Genomic DNA, 12,349 nt, shown 5'->3' with positions numbered 1-12,349 from the left:
CACTCACGTGTGATATAGAGAGAGAGAGAGAGAGAGAGAGAGAGAGAGAGAGAGAGAGAGAGAGAGAGAGAGAGAGAGGCACACGGACGGACAGCCGCGCAATACTCGCTCCCCATTGGCCGTTCTTTCACCCCCATATCTCTGCAGTTGTGCGTCCGAGCGAAACGTGGAAACGGACTTGTCTGCTCAGAATCACCTGTAAAACATGCCTGTTCACCATCCGCCTCAATCTTCAGAGCACCCTGTAGATTGTGAAGAGTGGCGATGGGAAACCCTCTCTGGAAGAACTTTTCTGCAAATGATTAGAGGATTTTGAATTTTAATCGACCTTTGGTTATAACTGAATTATTTTTCCAACACCCTACATTAATATCAAAGTTACTTTTCCTTCTTCAGGTTATTCTACGATTTTCGGATATTTTGTCCTCCGGAATGAAATCAATGTCAAAAAGTTTCCTAATTCTTTTAACGTCTCGAGTAATAAATCCCGCTCCGCACCAGGACAATTAATTTGTTTCCATTAGTCGAAGAAAAAGTACGGAAAAATAAAAATCAGTTACAAAATCACTATTTCCTCATTGAGTGCTATCATATCAGTGATTAGAATTTCATAAATTTCATGTTAATTTTTATTCTTCGACTCTCATTATTATTAGTACTCAATGCAGTAGTGATTTTGTTATTAATATTTTTCTTTTTTCAATAGTTTGGAGTGAATTAATTTCCCTGACACGAAGTGAAATTTATCACTCGAAACTTTGGCAAAATTAAATACATTTTTCGGTGCTTATTATTTCATTGGTGAGGATAAAATAGTTAGAAACCATAGAATGGGTTAGAGAAAAACTAATTTGGAGACCTTCAATTATGATCTTTATTCTGCAGAAAAGTCACTTTTAACACAGAGGAATCGAGTTGTAACAGACTACGAAATTGAAACAACTATTATTAATAGCATTAATAATGAAAATATTGATTAAATTCATTAATACCTACTTTGGAAAAATTTCTTCACTGGATTTCCTATCAATAGTCAAATTATTGGATGATGTCAGTTTAATATATGATCGTTCTCCACCTTTGTTAATGTCATTCACTGCGTAGAAACTTATATCTAATAGCATCGTTTTCTTCAAATCTTATACAACTCTTCTCCATGAAGATACTGATGAGTTGCGGTCTCTATCGATAACAATAACAGCAATTATATTTTTACTTTTACATTAATCAACGTAAAACATCGATGACAAAAAAAACCATACAAAGTGAGACAAATGAAGAAGAAAAAATTAGAAAAGAAATGTAAATGACTTGAGAATAATTTTTTTAAAATGAAATGGAATTTTATCATGTCAGTCATGTCATGGGAGAAATATTGAAAAATATAATCTGAAGGAATAATAAGTAAATGATTGACAAAACTATGTCCCACTTTGTCGCTGAGAATTGTGTAAAGATTAAATGAAAATATTTTGTCAAATTCTTAAACCAATCTTAAACCAAAAGTAGTAATACTCGAACGTGTTAACAAATCAATATTTGTGATCTAGATTTTTGCTAATAAGTCAAGAGCCTTTTGATCTTTTATTTGGTTAAATGAAAATATTTTGTCTAACTCTTGGACAAAGTATTTTTGATTCATATTTGTTAATAAATTTAGAATATTAATATAAAAACGATTTACAGTATATTTGCATCTGCATGAAAAAAACTATTAAAGGGAAAATAATATTATCATATTTTGAATTTTTGAATATTATGCAAAGAATTGAACGAAAATATTTTATCAAGTTTTCGATGAAAAAAGTAGTGGAAAATTAGTGTAACAACTTGAATAGACATAATACACGTATATTAAGAGCTTTTTGAACTTGAGAAACTTGGAAATAATGTTATTCCATTTTCCCTTTGTTGGGAGATTCATTTTCCTTGCTGCGTTTTGATAAGGGCAATGATCCCTCTGAACGACGTTTTGATGTCGCTGAAATGGCAACATTCTTCATCTCTGATACAGTCATTGTCTTAGCATCCACAATTTCGATACATGACATGTCATCGACTTTCAAAAATACACCTCTCATTTTATTTTTCTCCAGAATTCCTCTAATCTTCACGCAAACACCTTGTTTATTTTCTGGATTTGGTGAGAAGCTTACGATTCCCACTGATAACTTGAACTGCTTATCAATAGTCAAGCCCATCGCCTGAACTTCTGTAGCTGTGGTAACTGATTTGAATGCCGTTCGAAGATACACTTCAGTGCAGATTCGAGTAGTCTTTGACATGATCTCTCCAAGAGAAACTTCTTCGTAATCCTGATAATAATCGTCCTTTTTATAAACTCCAATACAGGTCAATGTGCTGGCAGGTTGAAAATGGTATTCCGTCAGGACGTAGTCCTTTCCTCGAGGAAGGGGAAGTTTCAGGTTCATGTCACGAATTTTTCCCATCGTCAATTCGACAACCTGAGGTCAAAAATTGTAATCAACAATGAACGGATGTGGGAAAAAAAATTAATTGGAAAAAAATTTAGGATTGAAAATGATGACAAATACTTAATGATAAATTAATGCATGAAGAATTTACCTGGTACATGGTTACTTGGCTTTGATATTTCAATACGTCTCCTGCCCATAGCAAGACTTTCATTCGTTTACCAGCACCATTATTAAGAAGAAATTTGAAAACTCGTTTCTGATGTGTCTTCAACACTTTCATGCCTTCGATCGCGTCAACGTATCCGGTTAAATCCCTAAAAAATTTTTTCATACTTATAACATACATAGAATAATATCACGTGGATTTTTTGAGGTTAACCAAATTAACGGATTTCAATTTGCAATGAACATTGGAAAATGTGAAAAAAATACTGACATGGCCGTGTCACCATCCTCAAAATTGTTCATCTCCTCAGTTGAGGTGAATTGATACTCCTCTGATGTCATTTTGTCACTTCGATTAAATCTGAAAACGATGATTTTGTACTGCTTGCGTGTTAGTGGACCTCTTCAATGAACCGGAAATAAAGTTGGGAATGAAAGATGTTACGGAATCATTCGAGATGGCATAATTGGCATGACAATGACAATTTCTGTAGCTAGATGGCACCCCTGTTTTTAACGTTGATGAATGTGTACAAACATTTTTTATGTATAAAACAGGTTAGAAGATTCATTAACGATTTTAAATAATAGACATTGTAGCGAAGCTACTTACATTATTATTAACTCCGTCATGGAGAAATCTTATACATCGTATTCGGCCGGCTTAGCAACCGACCAAATACCTGTCTATACGTCACCTCGTGACAATTTATTATTATTTCGACATTCCTGATCGGCTGATCTCATTGTCTACCATTGTCGCGAGCCAGATTAGCCTTAGCTCTCAAGGTGTACGCATCGACACCTTGGTGTGACTAAATATTATTAATTCCTTACTGATTACCGCGTGTTCCAATTATTAGAAACCCATCCAATACTTCCGAATATTCTACAATTGGTGACCCCGACGTGATCGATAAAATTACCGTTCTTACGTGTTTTTAAAAAGTGAAACAAGTATCGTTAAAATAAAGTAATTTTCGGTCCCGTAATTTTCGTGGATTATTCGAGAATAACCGTTGGATTTTCGACACGCGCTCAGTAGTCCGATGTAACCACGCGTTCTTTTTATCGAGTGTGAATATTAGTGCATCTTGGTGCATTGCCGAGCACCCAAAGACGTTGTGCTGTGCCGTGAAAATCATCACGAACAATTTTTGCCGTGATTAGTGCACAATTTAGACAATTCAATTCCCTTTCCAAGTGAATTATACCGAAAATGAGTGAAGAAGCCGACACAACCCAGGCATTCAGACGCCTCGTGGTGCGACCCGCACCATTTTCTACCGAGCGCCCTGAGCTTTGGTTTGCTCAACTCGATGGGCAATTTCATCTCGCAGGTATCCAAAATGAACTCGACAAATTCCACATGGCTGCCGTTCACCTCGATACGAATGCTGCAGCCGAGGTTCAGGATATCATACTGCACCCACCAGCTCAGACTCCATATAAGGCATTAAAGGAGGCCCTCGTGGAGAGACTCACTGCTTCACAAGAAGTCAGATTACATCAACTCCTGGACAAAGAGGTTCTCGGTGATCGTAAGCCTTCTCAATTTTTAAGACATTTAAAATCACTTGTTGATAATGTTCCAGAAAACATCCTAAAAACAAAATGGCTATCACGCTTGCCAGCAAATACTCAGTCAATTTTAGCAACGCAAGCGGATTCTACACTGGACAAACTGGCGACGTTGGCCGACAAATTGATGGAAATATCATCACCAAAGATTAACGCTATTTCTCAAGGCGCTGATCCGGCTGTTGCCGCCCTGGAACAGAGATTCTCACGACTCGAAGTTTGCATTACTGAACTAGCGAATGCAATAAAAAATGAACGTTCTCGCTCTCACCCGCGTTCCAAGTCTCGACCTCGCTCAAGGTCAGCCACTCAACGATACGAACAATGCTGGTATCATTTCAAATTTGGTGATCAAGCCAACCGATGCAGGCCTCCGTGTTCAGTGTCGTCGGGAAACGAACCGTCGGGTCGTTAGCGGCGGTAAACGATCCTATCTTCCGCTCACACCGCCTATTCGTGTCCGAAATTACTACAAAAGTCAAATACCTGATCGACACCGGCGCGGATTTGTGCGTATACCCACGAACGCTATTTCCTGGCAAAAATAAGGCAACCGAGTACATGCTGTATGCAGCAAATGGCACACGGATACACACATACGGCTGTACTGTTCTCTCGCTCAATTTCGGCCTCAGAAGGGATTTTTCCTGGCGTTTCACTATTGCGGATGTCGAAAAACCAATTATCGGCGCAGATTTTCTCGCGCATTTCGGACTTTTACCTGATTTAAAGAACAATTGTCTATTAGATTCAGCAACTGGTTTATCGACGCGATGTATAGCGTCATTATCGAACATCGTTTCAACAATTAAAGTTTACCGGCCGAACGAATCGTCTTGGACAGATCTACTTGCCGAATTTCCGTCAATAACTAAACCGGATGGAAATTTTCAATTGACAAAACACACAACGGTCCATCATATCGCAACAACGCCCGGACCTCCTGTATCGAGTAAAGCTCGTCGTCTCGTTCCAGACAAATTAATGATTGCACAACAGGAATTTCAGAAAATGGTGAAGCTAGGTATCGCTCGTCGTTCAAAGAGCCCCTGGTCTTCACCGCTACACCTGGTGCCCAAGAAATCTGGCGATTGGCGACCCTGTGGAGATTATCGTGGACTTAACGCGCGTACGATACCTGATCGGTATCCAGTTCGCGTACTAGAAGATTTTACCGCCAATCTCGCAGGCAAAACCATATTTTCGACCGTCGATCTCGTTCGAGCTTTCAATCAAATTCCCGTCGCATCAAATGATATCTGCAAAACAGCAATAATTACGCCTGTCGGTTTATTCGAGTTCCCATTCATGACGTTTGGACTTCGAAATGCCGCGCAGACATTTCAGCGATTTATTGATGAAGTAACACGAGATCTAGATTTCATTTTTCCTTATATCGACGACATCTTAGTTGCTTCCCAGGACCCCGAAGAACACAGAACACACCTTCGTCTCCTATTCCAGCGCCTCGAAGAGTATGGAGTGGTCATCAATACCGCCAAATGCCATTTCGGACAATCAGAAATCGATTTTCTCGGTTATCGTGTAACGGCAAAAGGAATTCGTCCGCTCCCTGAAAAAGTCGAAGCTATCGTCAACTTTCCACGGCCGGAGAAAATTAAGAAATTACGTGAATTTCTCGGCATGATTAACTTTTATCGGAAATTTGTTAAAGGTGCTGCAATAACACAGGCACCCCTTCACGAATTTCTTCAAGGTCCTAACGTAAAAGGTTCTCAACCAGTTCCGTGGACTACAGAAGGAGAAATGGCTTTCATTACCGCTAAAAAACAACTGCAAGATGCAACGCTGCTCGTGTACCCAGATACGTCACTACCGTGGGCTGTTTTTACCGACGCGTCCGAATTTGCTATCGGTGCCGTTCTCCAACAGCGCAGAGGTACCGTCTGGGAGCCGCTCGCCTTCTTCAGTAAGAAGCTTCAGCCCTCCCTGAGGAAGCGATGCCCATACGACAGGGAACTCCACGCAATTTATGAAGCAGTCCGTAAGTTCAGGCACATATTTGAAGGCCGTCACGTGAGCATCTATACCGATCACAAACCACTGCTGCACGCCTTCCAGCAGAATCCAGAGAGAGCAAATCCCTGGCAGTTTCATCGTCTCGACTTTATCGGCCAGTTTTCAACTGATATTCAGCATGTCGCAGGTAAAGATAACGTCGTTGCCGATGCCTTGTCGAGAATCGAGGCCATATCGACAGCAATCTCGACAGCCGAACTAGCACAGGCACAAGCAGCAGATGCCGAACTCCAAGAACGTCTGCAACATCCGAACGGCGTCCTTCAACTACGACCTATCAACATGCCAGAAAGCCCGACTCCAATTTACTGTGACGTCAACGATCAGCTGATCCGTCCCTACGTACCACCACCGCTACGTAAGAGAGTTTTTGATACTCTACATAGCGTCAGTCATCCAGGGGCCAACGCATCAACCCAGCTGGTCTCTCAACGTTTCGTCTGGCCGAGCTTAAGGAAAAACTGTCGTCTTTGGGCTCGCGCATGTCTCGCATGCCAGAAAAATAAAATTTCCCGACACGTGGCATCGCCGATTCAAGATTTTCCCGGGGGAAGAACAAGACGTTTCGAGCACATTCATGTTGACATCATTGGACCATACGTACCGTCCAGAGGTTACCGTCACTGCCTAACAATAATCGACAGATTTTCACGTTTCCCGGAAGCATTTCCGATTTCCGACATTACTGCTGAGACTGTTGCCGGCGTGCTATACGCAAATTGGATTTGTCGTTATGGTGTTCCGCTCCGGATCACGACAGATCAAGGGACACAATTCGAGAGCCAACTCTTTAACGCTCTTGCTCGACGTACAGGCAGCAGACATATTCGCACAACAGCATTCCATCCACAAGCTAACGGCATGGTGGAACGTCTACATCGCCAAATCAAAGCAGCAATACGGTGCCACGAGAGTCCTCATTCGGTAGATACCCTTTCCACCGTGCTTTTCGGAATTCGTTCAGCGTGGAAAGATGATCTTAATGCCACTCCTGCCGATATCGTATTTGGAGAGCCACTTCGATTACCAGGGGAATTTCTAGCTCCTGCTCCGAACGATGGCCTACCGGCTATAACGATTGCCGACAGACTCAGAAACCATTTCGCTGAGCTCGCTCCAGTTCCCGGCACACGACACGGCCAACGTAAGGTATTTATATTTAAAGAACTCGCCTCATGTTCGCACGTTTTTGTTCGTCTAGATGCTGCTCATCACGCATTTACGCCACCGTACGAAGGACCGCATCGCGTCATATCCCGGCACGAGAAACATTTTGTCGTCATGATTAACGGCCAAGAAACGGTCGTATCCATTGACCGTCTGAAGCCAGTATTTTCAATCGCCGAGGACGAAGCAGCTCATGCTGACTTGCCTGATGACGACAGCGGCTCTGATGACACGATATTACCGTCTCAACAATCGACACCTGGTACTACACCAGACACATCACCACAACCCGGACCATCTCGACGCACATCGTCATCTTGGACTCCATCGAGTAACGCCAGATCATCTACGGACTCACCTCCACAACCACCACGAAAACGCGTCAGGTTTAGTCAATAAAATTTTTTTTTCTCGACACAGAAGGGGAGTATTGTAGCGAAGCTACTTACATTATTATTAACTCCGTCATGGAGAAATCTTATACATCGTATTCGGCCGGCTTAGCAACCGACCAAATACCTGTCTATACGTCACCTCGTGACAATTTATTATTATTTCGACATTCCTGATCGGCTGATCTCATTGTCTACCATTGTCGCGAGCCAGATTAGCCTTAGCTCTCAAGGTGTACGCATCGACACCTTGGTGTGAATAAATATTATTATTTCCTTACTGATTACCGCGTGTTCCAATTATTAGAAACCCATCCAATACTTCCGAATATTCTACAGACATAATAAAACATTTATACTTACAGTGTGAATTATCCATATACAAACCGCTCAATTGCTTCGTAGAGATTAAATTGTTTGACACACCATTTTTTATTTATCACTGTACTTTCCATATTATAATTAATATATAATTAAGAAAATCAATTAATTTATAACCCAGCTGTTAGGAAAAAAAGTTTGATGAGTAACTTGTTTCATTTCCACTTTCTAACTAAGTTTTTATTTTCTACTAATTAACTCATCCTTTGACTTGATTTACTTGATCCTTGTGTACTTGTGAAATTCAAATTTTGCCGCCGTGAATGTATCTACCAATCTCGAATAAGTGTTACGGAATTCCAATATGTTCAATTCGATTCGAGATTTGAGGTGTATGTCCTGTTTACAAAAGCATAATTTAGACAAACCGTTGTAAATAAGTGGTAATTATCATTGTGAATAAACCTATTTAATATTAACAGTTTTTGCCCCCATTTGTTCTTGTTTCTGATCCGACCTCTAATTATTAATAAAGAATTAAGACAAAGTTACAAATTGGCGCCCAACGTGGGGCAGGCGATGTATATCGGCCATTTTTTCCTCCCCCCCCCCGTAATTCTTTGTCGCATTTTCACCGTTGGAAGTGGGAAAAAATTCGGTAAAAAGGGAGTTACAATTTAATTTTTTTTTAAATCTATTCCCTCTTCATTTCTCACTTATTCACTTATTATTCGTAGACGGTCCAAGTCAGAGGTGCAATCAGCCTCACGGCCATTTCACACCCTGCCCTTAGGCAGCCGTCTAGTCGCTTGTATCGAGTATCTGTGCCCTACGAGCAAACTCATAGAGCCCCTTGATCCCGTCCCTGTCGACGCATATATCTGTGCATGCAGACCCAAAAACATCCCACCTGGCTTCATCGAGCCCGCTGTCTCTTGTGCATAGGTGAGGAGGATCCTCCTCCGTCAACCCGCATCTTTTGCATAGGGGGTCAGCCCCTTTGCCTATCCTCGATAAATACAGAGCCAAGGGCCATTGTCCAGTGATAAGCCCCATTATAGCTCGGAGCTTAGCCCTGTTTAGGCCCAATAAAGTCTCTGCGATCTTCCTAGTGGGTTTTTCTAGGAAGGATTTCGTGTGCCTGGCACCCGTCTCCGAGTCCCATCTCTCCACAATCCTCCTATCCCCACGCTCCTTGACCAGGTCCTTGACAAAGTCGGTGTGCACGACTACGTGCTCCACCTCTCCCCGAAAGGCCCTGTTGCTACCGTTCTTTGCTAGCTCATCGGCTTTCTCATTGCCTTTGATGCCAGCGTGGCCCGGAATCCAAGCCACCTCAAGCCGATTATTTACGGCAATTTCCTCCATCAGCTCAACGCATTCACCCAATAAATTAGAGCAACACTCATACCTGAGTATTACCCTCAGCGCGCGCCTGCTGTCTGAGTAGATGAAGATCTTTTTGCCCTTGTCCCCTCTCTCCAGGATCATCCTGGCGCAGGTCCTTAGGGCAGCCAGCTCAGTCTGGAGCACGGTTGCGTGCGAGTCCAGCCCAATGGTCCTCGCTATTGCGGGCCCCTCTGACCAGACCACCGCTCCTGCCCGTCCGCTCACCCCTGATCCGTCCGTATACCAGACTAGATCGCGGGGCGGCGACCAGTCGGTGTCCTCTCCTGACGGGGTTTCCCCCCACCCAAGGTTGACGGAGAACTTTCTGCGAAAGTGCCATCTGGGTCTGCAGGCTTCAGCACCGCGCGACAATAGCCCTTCCAGCCCTCCATCCGCGCGGAAGACACTAGCGTGCCCATTCCTGGCTCCCTTCCATGTTCCCTGTAGCCGCAATCTTGCGGCCGCTTTTATCGCCTCCTCCCTTATAATTAGGTGTGGCGGTTGCATAAAGAGCAGGGCCTCCAACGCTGAGCTCGGGGTCGTTCTGAGGGCCCCTGTTATGCCCAGCATCGCAAGCCTGCCTATTCTGTCCACCGCTTTCCTGTGGCAGGCCTTGATCAAGGCTGTCCACCACACGGCGGCTGCGTATGTTAGCTGTGGGGTCATAATGGCTGTGTAGATACACTTGACCATCCTCGGCCTTACACCCCATGTGCTTCCGAACATTCGCCTGCACTCCCAGTATGTCAGAGTGACCTTGCTAGTCTGCATGGCGATATGCTTTTTCCAGCTGAGCTTCTTGTCGAGCCAAATACGTAGGTATTTGACCTCCCCCGAGAATTCGAGCATTGTGTTATAAATGGAGGGAGCTTTTACAGCACCTCTCCTTCTGCATGTAAAGTGCACCATCTCCGTTTTGCCTGGGTTCACCCTTAGGCGCTTCGATATGCACCAGTGCTGAACATAGTCCAGCGCCTTCTGCATTTTGCTATGTAGCGTGCTCGCCTTCCTGCTAGTTACCAGCAGTGCCACATCATCTGCGTATGCGACTGTCCTTACCCCCAATTACTCGAGTCCAGTGAGGAGGCCGTCAACAACGACGAGCCATAGCAGAGGAGAGATAACTCCCCCCTGCGGGCAGCCCCTCCCTAACGCAGCCCTTACCACACTGTCCCCAAGGGTGGAGTGGACAACTCCTGTTCGGAGCATGGCGGCTATTCATTTGATGACCGATTTCTCGATTCCAAAAGCTGCCGCAGCTTTCTTCATCGTATCAAAGGAAGTATTGTCGAAGGCCCCTTCGATGTCTATGAAGACACCAAGGGTGTCCTCCCCCTTTTCCTTTGCGTTTTCTATTGTGCCTAACAAGTGGTGCAGCGCAGTCTCAGTTGATCTGCCAGCTTGGTAAGCATGTTGTGAGGAACATATCTGGTTAGTCCTCAGTGCCCCCTCCTTAATGTGCCTGTCGACCAGCCTCTCCAGCGTCTTCAACAAGAAGGAGCTCAGGCTGATTGGTCTGTAGGCTTTCGCGTTGTCGTAGCTGCATTTACCCGGTTTGGGGATAAAGACAACCCTGACTTCCCGCCACCTGCCAGGCACATAGCCCAATGCTAGGCAGGCCCTGAATGCCGGTATCAGTCTGCGCAGGAGCAATGGCCCCCCTTTTCGCAAGACGGCCGGATTTATCCCATCCGGGCCCGGACTCGTGTACATTTCGAAGGAGTCCACCGCCCACTGCAGCCTATCCAGCGTTAGTATTCTTGCGGCTAGCTCCCAGTCGGGATCGCCGCTTGCTGTTCGCTTCCAGTCCACTTCCGGGCACTCTCCAGGATGCTCCATAGTAGAGTCCGCAAAGTGCGCGCGAACCAGATGCTCAAGGACCTCTCGCGGTTCTATGATGGTCTCTCCGCTTGTCATAGTGATTCCACCCAGCCTTTGTGCAGGGCCCCCCGAGAAGACTCTGCGAAGCCTGGAGATGCCTGAAAGCGCCTCCAGTTCCTCACAGTATGTCCTCCAGGTGAGCTCCTTTGATCGTTTTATGAGCCTCTTGTACTCCCTCTGCACATTTCTGTACAGAGTCCAGTCTTCGGCTCTCTTCGACTTATGCGCTCGTTTCCCGAGTCTCCTGGACTGGCTTCTCAGCCTGTCCAACCCACGAGTCCACCAAGGCACTTTGTTTCCTTGCCTGCATCGTCTAGCCGGGCATGCCTTCTCGAAGGACTCGGTTAGGGCAACGTGGATTCTTTCCACCTCGTCCTCCAACCTGTCCTCCCTGCAGGGCCTTACGCGTCCTACCCCGAGCCTTTCCTCTAAGTTTCTCTCAAAGGAGTCCCATTCGGTGGCCCTTGGGTTCCTGCGCAGGCGGTCCTGCTGCGGTTTGGCATAGCACTTAATGCTAAATTTGATGCGTCGATGGTCGGAGAGTGTGTCCTCCCGGTCCACCCTCCAGTCCCTGTATCGCCCCGCCAGCCGGCGGGTGCACATGGTTACGTCAATGATACATTGACAGCGAGAGGTGACAAACGTGGGCCTCGAGCCCCTATTTAGGATCTCCAGGTCCATGTCTGCCATAAATTGCAGGAGAGCAGTGCTCCTGGCATTACATCTATCACTGCCCCACATCACGTTGTGCGCGTTTGCATCACAGTGATTTTTCTTGCAAAATTATGGAGAATTATCCTGTTCCCCTTCCTACCTCATCCAAAATCCTATCCAACGATTTCCTTTGACGTCACAAGAAAAATGTGGAACGCTATATAAACTTCCCGTCTTGTTGATAAAAATTTGCGTCACACCCTATGATGAGTGGATGGTTTCGCGTTTGCGTCACACCCTATGATGAGTGGCAGCTTTTTG

The 12,349-nt window shown here is 44.6% G+C and overlaps 2 protein-coding genes across 2 annotated transcripts; both read right to left on the bottom strand.

The window, feature by feature from the left end:
* Positions 1-878: 878 nt before the first annotated feature.
* Positions 879-3,014, bottom strand: LOC135169087 (uncharacterized). The gene is made up of 3 exons (XM_064133807.1): positions 2,875-3,014; positions 2,587-2,752; positions 879-2,465 (listed from the first exon to the last, which is right to left on the bottom strand). Exons 1-3 carry the CDS (start codon positions 2,943-2,945, stop codon positions 1,893-1,895), a joined length of 810 nt encoding a protein of 269 aa, XP_063989877.1. The 5' UTR covers positions 2,946-3,014; the 3' UTR covers positions 879-1,892.
* A 5,891-nt stretch (positions 3,015-8,905) lies between these two features.
* Positions 8,906-10,702, bottom strand: LOC135169128 (uncharacterized). The gene is made up of 3 exons (XM_064133864.1): positions 10,563-10,702; positions 10,128-10,502; positions 8,906-10,037 (listed from the first exon to the last, which is right to left on the bottom strand). Exons 1-3 carry the CDS (start codon positions 10,700-10,702, stop codon positions 8,906-8,908), a joined length of 1,647 nt encoding a protein of 548 aa, XP_063989934.1.
* Between the last annotated feature and the right edge of the window lie 1,647 nt (positions 10,703-12,349).

This window comes from Diachasmimorpha longicaudata, chromosome 14 (assembly GCF_034640455.1).
Source record: "Diachasmimorpha longicaudata isolate KC_UGA_2023 chromosome 14, iyDiaLong2, whole genome shotgun sequence".
In the NCBI taxonomy this organism is placed as follows: domain Eukaryota; kingdom Metazoa; phylum Arthropoda; class Insecta; order Hymenoptera; family Braconidae; genus Diachasmimorpha; species Diachasmimorpha longicaudata.
Note: the sequence above shows the minus strand (reverse complement) of the source record. Positions and strands in the feature narration are given on the sequence as shown.

Excerpts from the sequence above, each read along its gene's own strand:
- LOC135169128 (XM_064133864.1), bottom strand. The coding sequence starts at position 10,702 with ATGCTCCGAACAGGAGTTGTCCACTCCACCCTTGGGGACAGTGTGGTA. Across the intron at positions 10,503-10,562 it reads GGCCTCCTCACTGGACTCGA|GAAGGCGAGCACGCTACATA; the intron begins GTAATTGGGGGT and ends GGTAACTAGCAG. Across the intron at positions 10,038-10,127 it reads CTAACATACGCAGCCGCCGT|AACGACCCCGAGCTCAGCGT; the intron begins GTGGTGGACAGC and ends AGGGGCCCTCAG.
- LOC135169087 (XM_064133807.1), bottom strand. The coding sequence starts at position 2,945 with ATGACATCAGAGGAGTATCAATTCACCTCAACTGAGGAGATGAACAAT. Across the intron at positions 2,753-2,874 it reads GAGGATGGTGACACGGCCAT|GGATTTAACCGGATACGTTG; the intron begins GTCAGTATTTTT and ends AAAATTTTTTAG. Across the intron at positions 2,466-2,586 it reads GCCAAGTAACCATGTACCAG|GTTGTCGAATTGACGATGGG; the intron begins GTAAATTCTTCA and ends TTTTGACCTCAG.